Source organism: Argopecten irradians, chromosome 2 (assembly GCF_041381155.1).
Source record: "Argopecten irradians isolate NY chromosome 2, Ai_NY, whole genome shotgun sequence".
Taxonomy (NCBI): domain Eukaryota; kingdom Metazoa; phylum Mollusca; class Bivalvia; order Pectinida; family Pectinidae; genus Argopecten; species Argopecten irradians.
This window is the reverse complement of record NC_091135.1, coordinates 18478338-18499243: the sequence shown is the minus strand read 5'-3', so window position 1 is coordinate 18499243 and position 20906 is coordinate 18478338. Positions and strand designations below refer to the sequence as shown.

The 20906-nt window shown below is 33.4% G+C and overlaps 2 protein-coding genes across 2 annotated transcripts; one reads left to right on the top strand and one right to left on the bottom strand.

Annotated features, from left to right (window-relative positions):
• Window positions 1-952: 952 nt before the first annotated feature.
• Window positions 953-7034, bottom strand: LOC138314697 (M-phase-specific PLK1-interacting protein-like). The gene is made up of 2 exons (XM_069255175.1): window positions 6552-7034; window positions 953-5638 (listed from the first exon to the last, which is right to left on the bottom strand). The coding sequence occupies exons 1-2, from the start codon at window positions 6957-6959 to the stop codon at window positions 5501-5503; spliced, it is 546 nt and encodes a 181-aa protein (XP_069111276.1). The 5' UTR covers window positions 6960-7034; the 3' UTR covers window positions 953-5500.
• Window positions 7035-7075: 41 nt separating this feature from the next.
• On the top strand, window positions 7076-20246 carry LOC138314693 (GATOR2 complex protein WDR24-like). The gene is made up of 19 exons (XM_069255171.1): window positions 7076-7189; window positions 8074-8216; window positions 8624-8728; window positions 9188-9304; window positions 9487-9564; window positions 10646-10752; window positions 11050-11175; window positions 11481-11612; window positions 12103-12301; window positions 12640-12819; window positions 13192-13301; window positions 13433-13552; window positions 13776-13893; window positions 14307-14366; window positions 14941-15089; window positions 15787-16044; window positions 16360-16462; window positions 16891-17083; window positions 17332-20246. The coding sequence occupies exons 2-19, from the start codon at window positions 8174-8176 to the stop codon at window positions 17465-17467; spliced, it is 2334 nt and encodes a 777-aa protein (XP_069111272.1). The 5' UTR covers window positions 7076-7189; window positions 8074-8173; the 3' UTR covers window positions 17468-20246.
• Window positions 20247-20906: the final 660 nt, after the last annotated feature.

The following is a 20906-nucleotide window of genomic DNA, read 5'->3' as shown; positions in this document are numbered from 1 at the left end:
TAGGCCTGAATAAAAAAAAAAACATTTTTGATGTCCTACAAAGTACAAGGCTGTTGATTCAAAGGGAGACAATTATATACAATGTATATATAAAGAGCTATATATGGGTGCTGACTGTAAGGTTAGATAACTATGTAAATCCTCATGTCTCGCTATAAAAGGTAGCAACTGTCACAAAAACCTAAGGTTATTGACTTACTTAACAGGGATACAACATGAATAACAGTGATTAGGGGGAACAGTTGTATACAAACCACAATTAAATTAAGATGTGGCTAGGGCAAGGTGTGAAGAACTGAGTACTAAGGGAGATAACTGAGTATGTTTCAGTTTGTAGAACTGACTACCAGTGGGGATATTTAAGTTAAATGCCTTAAGATGTGTAAGACTGACTACAAAGAAGGGCATTTGTTTATTTCATTTATAAACTATGAAGGAAAGGGATAGGGAGACAAAATTCAATGTTTCACAAAAATAATGGAAAAGCTCAAATATTAAAAGCGTATAAATCTGACTATAGGAAGAAACCCATACACTGAGCACATTTCCAGCACTATGCAGCTGAGAGAAGATATAACTATAATGACTGACATAAGAGGAGACAACTCCTTATGGAAATTAAGGGGGAGGGAGCTACAGATTTCACTGGTTTTAAGTTATTATTCAAACGGGTGTCAATTCCATGTAGCACACATTTATACGTATACACAAATATACGTACCCGGCCTACTATACCTTTCGGCCGGGTATGAAATGGTGCCTATGGAATATGTGTCGTAGTGGAGCACTGCCTCAGAAAATCACTTGAACGAACATTCTAGCTACTTGACCACTCATGATGAGACTTCAAATTCATTATTTGTAGACTTGCTGTATAATTTTCCTTCGAAAAGACCATCATATTTCTAAGTGAAACAAATTACGTCTTACTGTGAATTTGATATTTTTATATACGGTTCAGTTTTATTGCATAGTAGGTAAGCGATATAAAACAAGCAAGATAAAATGAATACAGGTGTTTTAATGATGGTTTGTAAGATCATTTTGTTGTTCCGTTAGCAGTAATAGGTACCAATTGTAGCTCTAAAGACGACACCATTATCTGTCTAAGTCTTTTGAGTACAATATTGTAGCTAACATTTAGTTTCTTTAATGAACAAAGAAACCCATTAAGGGCCATAAATGTGGTAATTCTCACCTGTAATATAACGGATTGGCTAAAGAAGGGAAGGGGTGTCAGTTTATACATTTTGGGCTCGCTGTTTAATACTGGGGAACTGAACATGAGAAGATAATTTGAAAGATTATACAATATAAAGTTAAGGTTTAGAATCATTTTTAACATGAATGTTTCTTATCAAATATTGTGATATCATTACCTGTACATCATAGTAGCATAGAATTTCCAAATTAAATAAAATGTACCTCTAGAATTTCTGGAAAATTGGATCAATTTAACATTATGGGGAAAATGGGCCCCTTAGATATAAATATGAAAATAATCATTGCTGTAGTGTTATAATCAATGGGTGAGAATAGGCAGCAAGCTAAATCTGACACATATAACATAATTTGAGGTCAAAATGTTTGTAAATAATAGTTTATCAACTTTGTAGAATGATATTTAGATATATGCAAAACACAATATTCAGATATTGTGCATTTCTAACTAGAGCAAAGGTGTGTGAAAAGGTCATCACAATATAGTCATATAGTGTGTAGATATAGGATGTATCACAAATATGGACATATTACACGGGGGAGGCAACATATAAGAAAACACAATATTTTTTTGTAAAACTAACTTTTTAAGTAAAACCTCATTATATTGCCACATATTTTCTGAAAGTTTACAACATATAAAACGTTTGTTGCTATATCATCTCTGCACTATGGGGACAAAATTCAATCTATATTACATTATAATGTGTAGGACAGATGAAAAGGGGAGGAATTATATTTATTTTTCTCAATAATGTCAAAGGAATGGGGGCTGAAATCTTTATAACAATGACTTTTCACTTGCATATCATGATCTATAATTATCTTAATTGGTGTATTCATAGTCAATTTACATCCAAAAACAAAGTCAATTATTAGTCGCATATCTAAAGAAGTTCACCTATATCTGTTCTTAATTAGTTTATACAATTACAATCTGATTAATATTGTATCTTAATTTCATGCAAGCTACTCAGATAAACCTTACTCACTGCTATGTAATTACAGAGTGAAGGTTTAGAGGAGCAAGCATGGAGATATTAAAAGATATGATTTTAATCAGATTGATAACTGAATGCTTATCTTATGTATTATTAACACCAGGAGTTAAACTCTTTTACTATAATCAACAATTAATGTCATCCATATAATTTATGAAATCCATTACACATAATTATCTCCCCTTGTATTTAGAAATCCGGGTAAATGCTCACCTGATCTTCATCAATGAAAATTGATCTCTATTCTTATTGGCATGATTAAAAACACAATTTATTCATGCAATTGTAGAATTGTATATGGAAATTTTCATGTTTTTTCTTTACAATAAAATTTACAGTATAGCATTTGTAATTCCTGTCCATCAAACTTCACACCCAGTGTTGTTATCAATTTAAACATTGAATTGACTTTGGTTTAGTTCTTGATCAGCTTGATGGAGGTTAGTAATTGGTGCAAATTTACCTGTAACTAGAATATGGCATAGTGGTAGTAAATGGAAGGTTGATTTCAACAAAGCATTATTGGTAAACTGAATCTTTTGATTCAGTGGTGGTTCAATTCCATCAAATGCAGAGTCAACTATTATTAACTTTGGGTACACATTTGAATTTTTAAATAGCATGTGATTACTAGCTTAAACAAAAGACTTTAAACTTACAAGAATTCCACGGAAGTGGATGTGTCGCCTGCACAGCATCAAAAAAAAAATATAGTTATTTACAGTTGAAAATATTGTTAATAATTTAGGTGAAGTAATCAAGTCCCATAACTCTTGCAAATATTGATGGATATTGTAAAGTATCGAACCCATCTAAGATCTAATTGACATAAAGCAATATACCAAATTTGGTTGAAATCGGACAATAAATACTAAAGTTATCGAGTGGAAACCATGGATTTATTAGTTTTGACGATTTTAGAGTCCCATAACTCTTGTAATTATTGACGGATTTTGACCATTATTAAACTTATCTGAGATCTCATTGATATAAAACATTTTATGAAATTTGGTTGAAATTGGACGATAAATTTTTAAGTTATCGAGCAGAAACCATGGATTTTTCTGTTTTGACGATTTTAAAGTCCCGTAACTCTTGCAAATATTGACAGATTTTGAGCACTATGAAACTCATGCGAGATATCATTGATATAAAACAATTAATGAAATTTGGTCAAAATTGGACCATAGATATTTAAGCTATCGAGCGGAAACCATGGATTTTTCTATTTTGACGATTTTAAAGTCCTGAAACTCTTGCAAATATTGACGGATTTTGACCATTATCAAACTCATTTGAGATCTCATTGATATAAAGCTATATACCAAATTTGGTTGAAATTGGACAATAAATACTTCAGTTATTGCACGAAAACCATTTCCCGGACGCCGACGCCGACATAGTGATACTTAAGTGTCGCCCTTGCGTTACAGGCGACACAAAAACTGTGATCTTGCAACATGCATGACATCAGACTATAGTGTCTCATTACAATTTTTTTTACCCAAAAAGTACACATCCAACCTGTCTCCCGATGGCTATATGACCATTTGGTTTGCTGCCTCCGGTTCACAATGTAATGTTAACCAATCAGACCCAAGATCATTTTATAAATATAATGTTTACCATCATTTAAATAATGAATGCTGTGGCAATTAGTAACTATAAAGAGAATTTCCTTGAATTTTACACCTTCAATCCTTTTCCAAACCAATTTTGGGCTAAATGCATGTTGTGTATGGAACCATAACTTCATGAACATTTTGATTGTTATTAATTCATTTCATTCGTAGAATTATACTTGTCTTACATGTCTTACTTATTCAGGGGTGTAATGAAAGTGTGTGTGACACAGGGCAGTTATAACTATTAGGTTTTTTGTGGAAATAACCACTGAAAGTACAACACTCTGACGGCAAAATAAGAAAAAAAATCAAAACTTGACCAAACATTAAAAAAATGTGTGAATTACTAATCCCCCCACCTACCCACCCCTCATAAAATTCCCTTGTGATTCTGCCTAAACTCAATGAAATTGACATTGTTAAAATATTCTAAAGGTTCCTTGATCAGACTAGAAAATACAGCATTCTATAACTACAAGCTGAATTTGTACAAAACTCATGTATTAAAATAACATTTCTTTGGATTAATGAACTATGGAAAACTTTTGAATAATCATAAGTACATGTATATCACTTGTAGATGTTTAGAATTTAAACTTATTGCCATCTTCAATATACATACAATTAAATGAGACAATTGCAATATAAAACATACACTAAGATTATCTATTTAACATTTAAAATTTTATTTCATAATAATTTGATGGGTATTTTTTTCTCTCTCAAAAATTTCAAATGACAATACTAATAATCATATTATTGGTTGTAGCAAAAGTGACATCAAAATAAAATAATATATTAAATTAAAAGTTTAACGTTAACTTGTACATGGAGATTTGAAAATGCACAATTTAACAATGACACTGCTTGCCTAAAGCATTTGAATATTATATGAATTAGTCAGAATAGTATTTACTAATCCTAAACTTTAAATAAATTATAATTTCATTAAAACATACATTTAACAACAATACACAAGTGTAAGCATTGTAGTAATTCAATCCACTGAAAAGTTATTTTATCAGAAATAAAAATCTCTCTCTAGCTAAAAACATTGTCCTTTAAAATGCTGCCTGTATTGGCGACAAAAGTCTTGCTATACATTTTTATAAAACACAATTTCAAATTATTTTCACTTCCATATGAATCTAAAGCTGCCAATATGTTCCTGGAAGAGTTTTTTTTTTCTTTTGAATAACTCATATATGTCTTCAACATATAGCCATAGACTGAAACTTAATTTTCAGTGCACAAATACTGTTGTTTTTAAACTTTCTATTTGTATATATATCAATGCATCAATACAAATTGTATATATACAAATTGCACAATTGTATGTACAGTCTTCCATTAGCACTGTAGGGATTGAGGGCATCAATGTGATCAACAATCACTTAGGTCCTTATGCACCCTGCCTTTAGTTTTTTTATACCAATGAAAGTATATACAAGTACGCAAGATGGCCATTATAAATTTTCATAAGAATATTAGCAGCTGCCTTTGGTTGTATTTTATATGTAAGATGCAGGAGTTGAGCTATAGCATCTTATACCTGAAGCATACTTTGTTATTGGGGCGAAGCATGGGCCTGAAAACTTTACCAGACATTCTCCCCTAAATTTTCCTGAACTGAACTTTTTAAGGTGTATTTCGTCACGTTGTCAGCGATGGTTCATGTGTGACCGGAACAGAACTACAAAATTTCCAAGGATCATGTAACATACTCGGATGGAAGTAATCTTCAATATTGCCACTGCCTCCCGGATTACAATTACGGTCTTGTCTCGGAGTCTGGAAATGAAGTTAATTAACTTTGCAATTTCATAGGAATTTAGTCTGCATTATATAACATACATTGTAGAAACAGAATGGCATCCCTCATATAAAGTATCAGATATTTGCAATTGGAGAGCTCATATAAAGTTGTTTTTAAAAGATGGCTTTTTGGAAGTTACAATCACTGACTCATCCAAAAAATGATATGGGAATAAGTAGGCATTTATTTTTGTTAGATCCAACATGATTTATAAATACATTAATTTTTATATATAAATTTAATAAAGTGTCATGAAAAATGTAAGATTTTATCATCGATTTTGATTAATATTTACTTGCATAATATTGAGGCGTGCAGAGATTTGACAAAAGTACTTGGACACATCATATTTTTACTATAGATGCAGTTTGACAAATTTTCTATCAACTATAGTGGGTTCGCTTTTTTTTTTTACAAAATTTCCTTAAATTTTGAGTTAACGTTGAAAAGTATTTGCAAATTTTGTAAGAGATATATTTATAATTTCCATAACTTACTTTGTTAGTGGAATTATAATTAATAGCAAGAACAAATTGATGTCCAAATTTTGCATGTATTTATCTATTTTACCAAAACCGAATAAAGGAGAAATATTGATATGGCAAACATTCTGAATAAAGTTCTTTTCAATCAACATCTGCAAGAAAATCTAATTAAGAATAAAGTCACGATAGACAAATGAAAATTTGTCAAAATACATATAAAATATTGTAGGCCTACTGTACTACCTAGCTAGACTCCTGTATATTGTAAACATATGACGTGTCTAAAAACTTTTATCCGTTGGCCATGGCTGTACTTCAGTTTTATAACATAGTGAAATATTTTTGCTTAAAAAAGATAATTGGAAATATATAACAATCAAATTACTCAGCAATCTCTATGTACCTGATTAAAGTTTCTGTGGAAATTCTGATTATGCTTTCTGCCACTGTAACCGCCACGCCCTCTTGACCCCGGGGGAGAGAAGAGATTTGGAGAGTGGGGCGTTTTGAACTTGGAATCACTGGGGGATGAGTACCTATCGTATGGATGGGCATACCCTGGCGAGTTCATATACGTAGGAGAATTATAACTGGAAGAACTGAAATTCAAATGCCTAGGACTGTGATGTTTCGCAGAACCGGGCGATTGAAATTGTCTGTCGGCACGCGGACTGGGGTTCGGAGAGAAGCCCCTTGCAGGCGTACCCCAGCCATGTAAAATGTTTTGTTGTGGACTAGGCTGCCGTGAACTGTTGTTGCTCTGTCCATATCCGGATTGCTGCTGAAACGGAGATCTCGGCTGGAAATTCATTTTCTAAAACAAACAACTTCCAACAACGTAAAACGCAAATATCACTCCGGTGTTATGAATCACGCAGATGTTTGATTTACATAAGAATCACACACTGACTGTAAGCTTTAGGGTGATCCAGAGCCGGAAATGGAACATAATTTAGCCCGGTATTGATGACGTAGTTCACAACTGAAGTTCCCTTGTTGACTTCAACTTTTCCTGTAAATATTATCGAGTTGCAAAATTAGGTAATTGTTGCATTTCACATACCGCTTACTCGGTCAGCTATCTTCTTTACCATCTACGCGAAGTATGCACTACTTACTGTTAAGTTCTAGTCGAAAGAACTGATAATTATATGCCTCATGTATACTACAAGAAAGCAGATGAAAACATATCATGTTTATTTATGAGTTGTAAAAACACAATGGTCATCGATCTCGGTCAACTTATGACACGTGTCAATATTGTGCATATCCACAATGTTAATCAGGTGATGTGTCTTCAGACTTACCTGTGGAAAGTTCACCCTTCCCGACACGTGCCAAAGGATTATTACCCCCACCCACACCTATCACTGTGACATATCAATACACTTCCCGATGAGATTAGCTCACACAGGTGTCATAATTAACGTGATCGCTGTTTAAAGACACAGAAAACAATAAAAACTATATGTATTATTCATATATATATTTTTTCCTTATTGGTGATCAAATAATTTGCAGACACACACAGCATTAATTTTGTAAAATTACATTAAAATTTGAAAATTGGCAAATTCAGTTAACTACCAAAACAAAAAAGTGACTGAAATATTTATGAAAAGTGCATATTTACATCAAGCGTACACATATTTTAGCTTATAGCATTAAACCTGCTGTAAGATAAAAAAAAGTACACAACAAAATAATATCCCAAGATGTCTGATGAGTTAAATTTAATCAGCCCATAATACGTAGCCATTTTTAAAAGCCTACCGTAATTCAACATCAGAAACTTACAAAAATTGTCAAAATTGATTTTAGTAATATTTAATGCACAACTGTATATGTGTGAATTATATAGGATCCAATATGTTTAAGTATTTGAAATATACATGAATTACTTGAACAGTCATTTTTCCTTTTAGTATAGTCACCATGATCAAATGAAGAGGACCTGGAAAAGGGATCTAGTTTTCAGTAAATAGTTAATTTCCAGTAAACAACAGTTCCCGTTAATCAACAACCATGAGTATGATGCACAATGTATCCCGAGCTGTCCATGATCGAGGTATTCATTCTTTACATTTTCTTGTTTTATAGAATGAATATTATCAAATTTTGAAAATGATGTAAGCTTATTTGTTTTAATCTTATATAATATTTCTGTTATTTTATTGATCCAAGTACAATGATAAGTTGAATAAGTTTGAAAACCAATTTTGTTTTTATCCTCTAAAAACACTGTTTCTGCAGAAATCAATTTTGTACAATTATGGGGTCCAATATTTGTAATTTAAATTCAATTTTGTATTTTTATATAATACAGTATACAATATTGTATATTATATTATTGCCTGTTCAATAATATTAGAAAAATTTCAATTACATCATAAGGTTTTCCTGTCAAGCACTTTTATTGTTCTGATGAGTTTGAAAGTTGTTTAACTTTTTAATGTTTTTTCTCTTTCTTTATAGTCAACCCAGTTGTACTCAAGACGATGCACTGCAGTTGTGAAGGACCAGTAAATGCTTTGGCCATCAACCGCGATACGTCTCTGGCTGTTGTCGCAGGCCGCAATGGTAAAACTTCAGTCAGTGTATCAGTTCTTGGAGACAATATGTTTAAACTGAGTAATTCAACTGCAGGCTGAAAATATTACAAAAAATAAAATTACATTAATATGATACATATTGCATACAATGTACATGATACAATGATATACATATGTATTGTGACATGTCATTCTTTTAGCCATAGAAATAAATACAATGTATTTTATTGAAGATAAAAAAACATATACATAAATGGTTTGGCATAATTATACATGAATTAAACAAAAAGTAATATTAGGGTGACCTCCATTTGTAGGTTACATATTACATCGCTGATAACATAGTGGTCTATTATTCTGTTTCTTTTTTTTTTTTCATTTCTTTGTTATTAAATTCACAATGCATGTCCAAAACTTATCATATCAGAATTTTATTCAATTGTCTGATATTTATATGTAACATAAACCCTTATCATCTTTTTTCAAGTGTTCAAAATATTTAGCATTGAGGATGAAAAGTTTGAGGAGAAAATGAATCTTCGTGTTGGGCGAAATGTCAACCTAAACTTCAGTGCCTCAGATGTCACCTGGAACCAAAATGAAGGTAAGTACAATGTGTTTTTAAACATTTCATATCATGTTTCTTATTTTTTTCTACATACATGTATGAATGGAATGCAGTAAATGTATTGAAAATGACTATTAATTTTAAAGTTTGAAATAAATGTAATTCAAACATTCATTTTTGTTGCTTTGCCTTAATGATTGATAATGTGTTTTTTACAGACAATATTTTAGCATCAGCGGCCACCAATGGGTCTGTAGTATTATGGGATATAAACAGGACTAGCAAGTCCAAACAAGGTTAGTTTTGGTTCAGAGAACTTGTCCAGGTAGTTCAATGGAGGAACAAGTTTCAATCTAATTAAAATTAGACTTGTAATTCCGCTCCCACTACGATACTCTACTTTACGTTCTTGTATTGAAGCATAACGTAGAGTATTGTAGTGGGACGGAAATTGCATGTCTAATTTTAATTAGATTGGAACAAGTTTGTGCTTATATTATAAAGCTGATGTATTAAAAACAACAGTGTATAAGTTAATCATGCTTAATTCATGAAGAAAACTAGTAAAATATTTAATTATCAACCCACCCCATAACAATTTTAGGGAGAAGGGCTATATTGAAATTAGCTTGTCTGTCTGTCTGTTCGTAGTAAAGTTTTGTCTGGACTACTCTTCCTCAACTACTGGATACATTTCAATGAAACTTGGCAGCAATGTTGGGGACTATGTGTTGATGTGAATGCAGTGTTGATTTTTTTTATCTTTTTTTTTTTATGCCATGCCTGGGTCAGTTTCAAGGAAACTTTACAGCAATGTTGGGGACCATATGTAGAAGTGCATTTGATTTGCCAAGAGTTTGGTTACTGTGGTAACCAGGTCATTATATAAATACAGTTTTTGTAAAATGGCAAATAACTTATTAGCTTTTTGGTCAATTTTGTTCAAACCTGGTCAATTAATTGGTGTAACATATGGATGCCTATAATTTGACCTATCAAATGTACATGCTTCAATAACAGTTACTATGGAAACATAATGGATGAGCATTTGGTTGTCATATAATTTCTGAAATAAGGGGTGATAGGGGGTATTAGTTAGCCATTGACTTGTAGTTCTAGTTTCAGTTTTTTTTCTGTGTGATTTTGCTTGTGAAACATGATACATTAGATACATCACTGTAGGCTAGATATTAAGTTCACCTGAGAGCAATCAAATACTTATCAGACCTAAGGACTCATATTCAGAATAGAGAATAGCTGATCATGATCAAGCTATATAACTGCTCACTTAGATTGAAATGAAATAACAGAGAAAAAATGAACCAGCATTTGAAAATACCAAAAACGGGAATAATTAATCCATGTTTTTTGTTTTAGATTATGTGTTTACAGACCATAATCGTACAGTAAACCGTGTTCGTTTTCATGAGAATGAAGTAAATTTACTTCTGAGTGGTTCACAAGACGGATCAATGAAATTGTTTGTAAGTTTTATTTCTGGTAATCAATATTGTGATTATGTGTATATAAAGCTGTTGTTGAACACTGGAATTCTTTACCAAAATATTTTAATTATGTTATAATAATTGAAGGGGTGCATCTTTACAATATAACAATAAAACAGTAGACAATATATTTGTTCCTATATTGATTTCATCCAGACTAGGTCTGAATAAAGACGCAGCTGTACCTATGTTTAGATAGGTAAACTAAGCCAACATAATGTTAGTAAATCTAATGTTAATAATGTGAAATGAAACATTGATTTACGTGACTTACAGGATGTAAGAAAGCGGACAGTGTCCACCACATTTGTATCAGGAAGCAGTGTCCGAGATGTCCAGTTTTGTCCCAGTGCTTTTAGTTACTTCCATTTTGCTGCTGCTGATGAAAGTGGAAACATTCAGGTAATGAGGACATTCAGGGTTCCTAATATGGCTAAATCCTTAATGGTCATGTGACAATACTGACCTTGACAATGTGATACTGAAAATATAATGATGTCTTCTTATCATGACTTTTAAAAATAATAGTGTTCTTTACAGTGATATCAAACTATCTAGGATAAATATTGGATGTATAAATGTGTGACTTACTACCTAGAATAATCAATATTTTTGGTATTAATTAATATAGATATTAGTTATTCTCTAAGAAGTTCAGAACTTTTGAGACTTAGCTGCTAACAAAAATCAGATAATTTTTTTCTTAGATATGGGATATGAGACAGCCAGACCGTGTCCAGAAACAGATCACAGCACACAGCGGCCCAGTGTTCAGTATTGATTGGCATCCAGAGGACAGGAACTGGATTGGCACGGCTGGCCGTGACAAATCTATCAAGGTCGGTCAAAACTTGGCTCAGCATATTTTCAAATTAGTAGAAGATGTTCTATTAAAAAACATTTATTGTACTAATTTGATGTTTTTGTTCACAAAATATCATAGTGCTGACAGGGACACGAGAACATTTGTAATCAAACATTATCTAGTGGTGGTTCTCCAACAATGTTAAAGGTATAGCACAGTGAGACACTTTTAAAACATTACGTTGTGTCAAAATTGGCTGACCAGTGGTATCTGGTGTCATGGGATTTCTGATGGTAGTTGACCAGTATTGACAGTAAACTATCATTTCCTGAATCCTTCATATCACCAACAAAGATCCATCAAACAGTGAAGGATGTAGAATTAATTCTTGTACCGATGTAGTTTATAGGCTGGGAATGAAGGTGCCCTGATTATCGAGGGTCTATTGTATAGTCTGATGTGGTTAAATCTACAGAATTTTCTTGTTTCACTAAAGAGTAAGTTAATACACTGTTGGTTGACAGGTGTGGGATCTCCAGAGGAACAAGCTACTCTATACTATCCACACAGTTGCCTCCGTGATGAGGATACGATGGCGACCTCAGAGACGTTTTCATATTGCTAGTTCATCCCTCCTTGTTGACTTCAGCATCAATATCTGGAATATCCAACGTCCTTACATACCATTTGCGTCCTTTGAGGAACACAAAGATGTCACAACAGGTACATAAAAGTCCTGATCTGATTATGGGGGTACAATGGTAGAGTACTGGTCTTTTACCTGTTTGTTGGCTTCCAGACTAAATGTGTAAAAGTATGGTATCACAACTACGTGGTATATCACTTAGTAATTCTCAATGCATGAATAGTATGGCTTTGTAGTCTGGAATCTATTAATTTATGTGGAAATATGACAGGAAATTCCTGCTAGTATGGAACGTTTTTGTCTACCAAGGAGATCCTACAATGTCACATATTCATTATAATGTAATTATGTATTAGAAAATTTGAAATATTTACGAGCTGGCTGTATGACATGATGTCATTGTTTTTTGTAACAGATATTGTGTGGAAGAAAGAAGATCCACATATGTTTTACAGCTGTAGTAAAGACTGTACTCTGTACCAACATGTGTTTAAAGATGCAAAACGTCCAGCCGACCTTGTTACACCGTCCGGTATTGACATGAATCTCGACTACATGGTATCACATGCTCATGGAGAACGCACCCTATCTACAGGTATTTACTATATCTCCCTACCTATATGATTTTACCTAAAGTAAAATGATGGGATTTGGCCGTTAGTACATAGAGCCTCAAACATATGTGTTACCTAGTTCAACATCTCATGAAGAGTCATGTGATATTGATCGTGACCTGGTAGTAGTAGAGGTAAGGAGATTTTATGTAAAAAATCATAAATCATAAACTAGGACAAACTTCTCTGTATGCAGAATGACTATAAATAATAATCACATTATTTTAATTCTAGCCTGCTAATACTTGTAATTTCAACGAAGTTTTTGAAAATTTGCATGTGTTTTGTGTTAGCGAGACATAATTTGAGTGAATTATAAAAGCTTTTCTAACATTTGTACTTATTTATTTTAGACAAAAACAGTTCCGGGAAATTGTCGATATTTCAGAAGAAGCCGTCGCGTAGTGACCATTTCACACAGGCCTATAGCTCACTACACGTATACAACTGTGATAAACGTGAGGTAAACAAACCAGATAACAAGATTTGATAATTGAAGAAATTATTTGTAATTATCATCACATCAAATTTCAAAACATTTCAATTATTTTCAACTTTGGTTGTATATACATTTTTATGTGTGTGATTTTCCAGACATCGCTTTCCATGGACTGGTTTCGAGATTCCGCCCAACGCTATCTGCTTAAGGGGTTTTCGTTGGATAAGCTTTGTGAACACAACGCTCAAGTGGCAGAAAGTCAAGGTCGCTACCAAGTATGTTTGATTTTATCTTCCCTTACCAGAAGGATGTGATAGAGAATTTTCAACCCAATGACTGATAGATGTTTTTAATTCTCTGGGAATGGAGAGTGTCTATACACCATTACAAGACTGACTTATTTGTACACCAATTGATTAGATCAGGATATGTGTTAGTTGTCAGCTCTTAAGTTGATATTTTTTTGTGAAGATTTTATTTGATATATGTTTTATATAGGTAGCCCAGAGTTGGCGGATGCTGATGGTGATGTACTCACAGAGTCTGTACACAGATCCCCAGTTCAGGACTCTGTCCATGGTCTCCAACAGCAGTGATAAACCAGAAACAGACAAAGGTTAGTGTGCCACTCAAATGATTCTGTCCTCAAGCCCTTCATCATCTCACATCACATCTCTCCAAAATAACATCTCCATCTTCTTGAAAGTATTGAAATTATATTAGCTGTCCTATAAATATGACTCACATGATTCATAATACATCAACATTACAAAATTGCTTTTGATTTCTGAGTTAAGGATTGTTAGACTTATCTGTTAAGTAGATTAATAGAATATTTCACCTTTTTTTAAGAGAGATGATATTGAAAGATATTTTAGAACCTATTTATCTGGAGCCATATGACTTAGAAACCTTGCTTAAACTCTTAATGAAAAATCAAACCCAATCTAAGTAAATGTCTATCTAATAATAATAGACCATGTTACTTTTGATTTCTTAATGACCTATGCTATTTGTTTATATTTGAAGGGAAGAAGGATTCCCAGAAAATTGACCACCAAGACCTAGACAACAATGACGTTACATCTGGTAAGTGTCAAAGAACACTGTGAATTAGAACGTTCTCATGGCAGTGATTTCTATTATGCTTTAAATTGAAATCAGTTATTTATTTTTCAATGCGCATATTCATGTTAACAATATTTAGAAGTTACTTTTAGCTTCTACCTGACTGTTGATTGAAATTTAGACTTTAGCCTCAAATATTGGAAGGGATTATATATGCTGAGACTGGAGATCAGGCCAAAGGGACAGATGGGCTTTGTTTGATATACTGGGTATCTACCAGTCCATCATCTACCAGTATTTTGGTGGTATTGTACATAGAATTATCTATCATATTTTCTTCTAATCATTACATAAACTAATCATAAGCTGCTGGACTTGACTAAACTTCAGTCAAACCTTCTTAGCATATATAGCTGGAGGACTCACTTGCAAAGTGCATTAAGTCTTTCACCCCTAAAGACATATTTAGACTGTTCTAGTTCAAGGACTAGAGCATTCAATGATGAAGTTTCAGGTATGAATGTATGAAACCAAGTATAAAAGTTAAAAAAGAATAATTCTATTGAGACTTATAAACTGATGTATCTATTGATAGGTGGAAGTGATGAGGACTCTGATAAAGAAATCATCAAGGAGAATCTATCCAGTATCGCTCGAGGGCAGGCCTCTACTGAGTGGGACATCCTTTTTGATGGGGATCAACTGACATACGACTCCCTAGGGGACATAGACAAGGGATTACAGGTATATACACAGGGTCTGTAAACAAGGGATTACAGGTATAAACATAGGGGCTGTAGACTTAAGATTTAAGATATAAAAGGGTCTGTAACTGTATTAGGGGCTTAAGTGGCTGAGTGGTTTAGATGTTCTGCCATATGACAAAAAGCCGTCTACTTCTGGTCACAATTTATAATCAGAGTTAGCACTGGTTGGTTTTCCTTCACCATCTACATTATATATGTATATATATTCTACATCCTTCAGTTGTCATATTTTATAGATCAACAGTTCTGTACCTGTTTTCATCGGGGAAGTAGATAAGGCTTGATTATTTTTGTGTTACCTGCACAAGGCTGGGAATGCTTCTCATGTCTGAAGACTAAATGTCAAGGCTGATTTTGCTAATAATTGTAATGATTTAAATTCAACATCCCTTTGGCCTAAATTCATACAGATTGGTCACCAGCAGGTCAAACCTAAAGATCATTGTCACTTGAAACAGAAAATCCTTAAAACTTTGAAGAATAAATAAGACATTCCTCCAAGTTGATGAAACCATAATGCTTCTTTCTTTAATTGCTCTTTCTATAATTTTTCTTTCATTTTCACTTATTTAAAGCATGGTTTCAACCAACTTTTTCTGACAAAATTATGGATTTTTTTTTTCAATTTTATGACTTATAAGAAAAATAGATATTTCTATTTACATGATACACAGGAGCTGACATTACCAAATGAAGCCTTTGTGCCTCGTCACGAGATAAAGGAACATCCTAATCCCCTGGATTCCATGGCCAACGGCCATGACTCCCCTGCCAGTGCAAATGAAAGTGAGGGCAACGTGCAGAGTCTTCAACACAGTTCAAGGTCAAATGTGGACGAGGAAGTCCTTGTTACATTCTCCAACGATATGAACGTCCCAAATATTGGATTCTCAAATCATGTTGTAGACATGATGTACTTCTATGCTGAACAGGTTTGAATTTATCATCTTTGAAGTTTTATTTCATGCTTTATGCTGCAAGATCTCAGAAAGTGTAAGCTTTCAATTGCTGAAGTCGTCCATCATTTCAAACAAATCCTGCTGAAGTGTGTTGAACTTGCCGTAGATACATATATTGAATTTATTATAAAGTGGTGTAGGAAAATAAGGGTATGAGACAAATTAAGAGATTTTTTATCTTTATAAGTAGTCAGATGAATTGTCAATACATTTTGTTCAGTTCCGGTTTAAATGTTCATGATTGTTCACAAGAATTTTAAATTTCATTTATCTGTTATACTACATCAGGGGGATGTGCAGACTCCTGTGTGTATGCTGCTGGTACTGGGGCCTAAGAATCGTCCAGATATCGACATTGCTACTCAGGAAAACTGGTTCATGTCTTATATAGGTAAAATCATTACCGAGTTATTACGGAAAATAATCTGTTAATTCATCAAAGAAGTGTTACTGCTTACAACATATACCAACAATCTTTGATTTGAAAATATATGCCCAGATATGAAAGTAAACGTGCCATATTTGACACAATAAGTGTCTGAAGTTCACTTATCTGGAATTGAAAAGTTTGAAAATGCAGACTGAATATATAAATAACTTAAAGTTTCTTTATCTTAATTTTTTGTAACTTTGGTTTTGCAATAATTCTGTGAAATATCTTAACTTTTTTTTAATGCCTGAAGTGCTTCTTAAATACAATATTTTGATTTGCATGATGTCCTTTCACATTTAATCTTGATAGAAATCAACTAGCTTTAATCCATAATCTAGGATGAAAATGCTTGTAGTCTTAAAACATAATATTTAACTCAATTTCAGACCTGCTGGGACGTTTCAAGTTGTGGACAGTCTCTAACGTCATAATAAAAATGAGTTACCTCCCTCAGATATCTATGATGAACCAACAGTCGACGCGTATTCCTCTACACTGCTCAATGTGCAATAAAGTGCTCTCACGAGTGGGCTGGCTCTGTGATAGATGTAAGGTCGTTATCAACACTTGTGCCTTATGGTGAGTGACAACAAAACATGCTTTTAGAAAAAAAATAAAAAAAATTAAAATAAATTACATTTTAGTAAAAGTAATTTTCAATGTCGATGTGCATTAAAAAGAAAATATACTTGCCTCCTTAAGCTCCTATTTCCCAAAACAAACGTACCTAAGTCCTAAATCGTCGCTCTTTGTTTTGATAAAATTTGGTCAGAACAGCAACATCAGTGGTATTCATCATAATGATGTTAATGTTTATTTCTTTCCAGCCATCATCCAGTGAAAGGACAATTCCTCTGGTGTCAAGGTTGTTCTCATGGAGGCCATTTACAACATATGGCTAATTGGTTTTCTACCCGCAAATTCTGTCCTGCAGGCTGTGGACATATGTGTGAATTCACATGATATTCATTAAATTTTTGAATTCACATGGTATTCATGAAAATGAATTCACAAGATATTTTGATAAACTTCATATTCATAAGTATGAATTTGTGTGATATTCCTAATAATGTGAATTCACATTATATTTATGTTAAAATTTATGGAACTTTGTGGATTCCCATGATTCATGAATTTTCACATTAATATATGATTTCACATTAAAAGTGCTGTATGGATTCATGTTTCATTCATGTAGTGTGTGAATTCACATGATGTTATGAGATGTGTGAATTTATGTGATATGTAAATTATTATATTTGTGTGATACCCAATGGATGTTTGAATTCACATAATGTATATGAGATGTATGAATTATGATATTCATTAACTCATTGGATGCTCAAATTCACATACATGTATATATGAGATGCGGAAATTATTGTAATATTTATCAATTGTAGCATTTATGGGATAAGCAAATTCACATATAGATGTGTGAATTCCTGTGATGCTTTTTGGCCCACCATCATCAGATGGTTGGCTATTCAAATCGCTTTTCGTCTGTGGTCTGTCGCTCATCCTTCCCTCCGTCAGTCCGTTAACATTTCTTGTTTCCACTATTTATCAGAAAGGGCTGAAGGGATCTTTCTCAAATTTCACATGTAAGTTCCCCTAGGACCCTAGTTGTGCATAATGCATTTTGGGACCGATCGGTCAGCAAGATGGCCGACAGGCCACGCTCTTAGTATTTTGACAATTGAAGATTGTTACTGCTATTTCTCAGAAAGTACTGAAGGGATCTGTCTCAAATTTCATGTGCAGGTTCCTCTAGGGATCCAGTTTTGCATATTGCTTTTGGGACCCATCAGTCAACAAGATGGCCGATAGGCAGCCATCTTGGTTTTTGACAATTGAAGTTTATTACAGCTTTTTCTCAGAAAGTACTAAAGGGATTTGTCTCAAATTTCATGTGCAGATTTCCCTAGGGATCTTGTTGTGCATATTGCATTTTGGGACCGATCGGTCAACAAGATGGCTGACAGGCCATCATCTTGGATTTTGACAACTGAAGTTTGTTACAACTGTTTCTCAGAAAGTACTGGAGGGATCTGTCTCAAATTTCATGTGCAGCTTCCCCATTTGATCTAGTTGTGCATATTGCCTTTTGGGACCGATCGGTCAACAAGATGGCCGATAGGCCGCCATCTTGGATTTTGATAGTTAAAATTTGTTACTGCTATTTCTCAGAAAGTACTGAAGTGTTCCCCTAGGGCCATTGTTATGCATATTGCATTTTAGGACCGATCGGTCAACAAGATGGTTGACAGGCCGTCATCTTGGATTTTTACAATTGGAGATTGTTACCGCTATTTTTAAGAAAGTACTACAGAAATCTGTCTCAAATTTTATATGTAGGTTTCCCTTGGACCTTAGTTGTGCATATTGCTTTTTTGGACCAGGCGGTCAACAAGATGGCCGACAGGTAGCTATCTTGGATTTTGATAATTGAAATTTGTTACTATTATATATCTCAGAAAGTACTGAAAGGATCTTTCTCTAATTTCATAATATGTAGTAAAAGTTTGAAAAGTTGAGAAAAGATCCCTTTTTTCATTGTCAGACGTAGATAATTCTTTTGTGGGCACCAAGATCCCTCTGGGATCTCTTGTTTAAATTTATGACAATATTCACATGATATTTATGTGATGTGTGAACTCTAGTGATATTTATGCGATGTGTGAAATGCCATGATATTCATGGGTGGTGCGAAAGCAAGCGTCGCTCATTTTGAACATCAATGCCTGTGTGGTCTGTGATTGGTATCTCTTATGACTTCATGTGATTTACAGTGGTCTCATCCCATGAATGATTTTTAGCCTTAATGTATGAATGACTGAAAAAGTGTGTCAGAATTTTTTCATATGAATAACTGAGAACCTGAATGTTTGAGTTAATTAGCAACGGTAGTGTGTAAAAATATGTGAATATTTGTGAATCTGGAATGAATGGATAGTTAAATGGTTTTGAGTAAATGTTTCACAATTTGCCAAGTGAATATGTAAACTTGAATGATCATGTTTTATCATTACCTACCTGTTATTGCAACACTCTCCCCCATTGACATTTTTTAAGGATTGATTTTATCACACCTTATACCTAACTTATACTTAATGCTGTGATGTTTTGAGAACATATTGTTAGAGAAGATCAGTATAGTGGACTATGTTGAACTGTTCTACAAATATCCATTTGTTTGGGCCACAGATTTAAACACATGATAATCTGGACAGAGAGCAGAATCATTTACCGTAGTTCAAGTGAATTGCGGTCAGTTGAGCAAGTACTTATTGTTGATATTGATGGCTAAGGTGTCGGAAAATGCCCCTGTCTGTTTACAATAGGTGAGCATTGTCAGAATTATGTGCAATCTAATTAAAATTCGATGTTCATTATCTACTCTGTACCGGAATTAATTAGATTGTATTATGGGAAGTTTTTTCTGCTTAAGTTCTTTGAAATTTGACAAGTAATGGTAAATAGTAGTCATTTTCCAAGGGTTGGATGATAATTCATTGATATGAATCATTTCGCCAGCAGCTTGTTTTTTTTTAGAAATGCAAGTTTAGCTAACAGAAAATTTTACCATGATTTTGGGATGGTAACAGCCAATACCTTCGTAAATTTGTTTGTTTATTACATTATGTAAAAGTGCCAAATATTCAACCTATGATAAAAGAAAGGTTGTTCGTTAAAGTCTCTTTGCTGGTTGCATGCTTCATGCAATAAAAATCATGAAAAACATGCAATGTCTTACATGTATTTTGTGGCCTTAGTATAGTTCTTGAAAATATGCCTCAACAGGCCCTTGGTACATTACCATTAGAAGTTTAAAGAGAAATCCTGAAACAGAATCTGAAACACTGTTTTAGAATGGTGTGATAAATGAGACTAAGTCACACACACAGTAAACACACAATTCACAATTTGTGGACTTGCAGTATAAATTCCCTTCAGAAAGACCTTCATATGTATTATGTTAAAAAAATGATGCATTGATGAGAATTGGATATTTTATGTAGTTCCATTTTATTGACTTGTAGATAAGCGATATCAAACAAGCACATTTGTACGATAAAATGCAAACAAACGTTTATAAATGATGGTTTGCATAATCATTACTTTGCTCCATTTGCAGTTACACAATGTAGGTACCAATTGTAGCTCTAATGATGATACCATTTTCTGTCTAATTGTCTTTTGAGCCACAATATCGCAGCTAATATGGAAATAGCCAAATTGACCCTTTTAGCCGCACCCCAAGGGGTCGGCCCAACAGTATAATAATTTTCGGTCAGTACTCCATAAGGACGCTACCAGTCAAATTTTGTTAAATTCCGACCAGCGTTTATGAAGAAGTCGATTGTTGACGGACGGACATCAGATGTCACAGACCTTACGA

Bases quoted from the DNA above. Each gene is read 5' to 3' on its own strand.
- LOC138314697 (XM_069255175.1), bottom strand. From the start codon at position 6,959: ATGAATTTCCAGCCGAGATCTCCGTTTCAGCAGCAATCCGGATATGGA. The intron at 5,639-6,551 runs GTACATAGAGAT...CTTCATTTCCAG, and splicing joins TCCACAGAAACTTTAATCAG to ACTCCGAGACAAGACCGTAA.
- LOC138314693 (XM_069255171.1), top strand. From the start codon at position 8,174: ATGAGTATGATGCACAATGTATCCCGAGCTGTCCATGATCGAG. The intron at 14,367-14,940 runs GTAAGTGTCAAA...ATCTATTGATAG, and splicing joins CAACAATGACGTTACATCTG to GTGGAAGTGATGAGGACTCT. The intron at 15,090-15,786 runs GTATATACACAG...CATGATACACAG, and splicing joins ACATAGACAAGGGATTACAG to GAGCTGACATTACCAAATGA.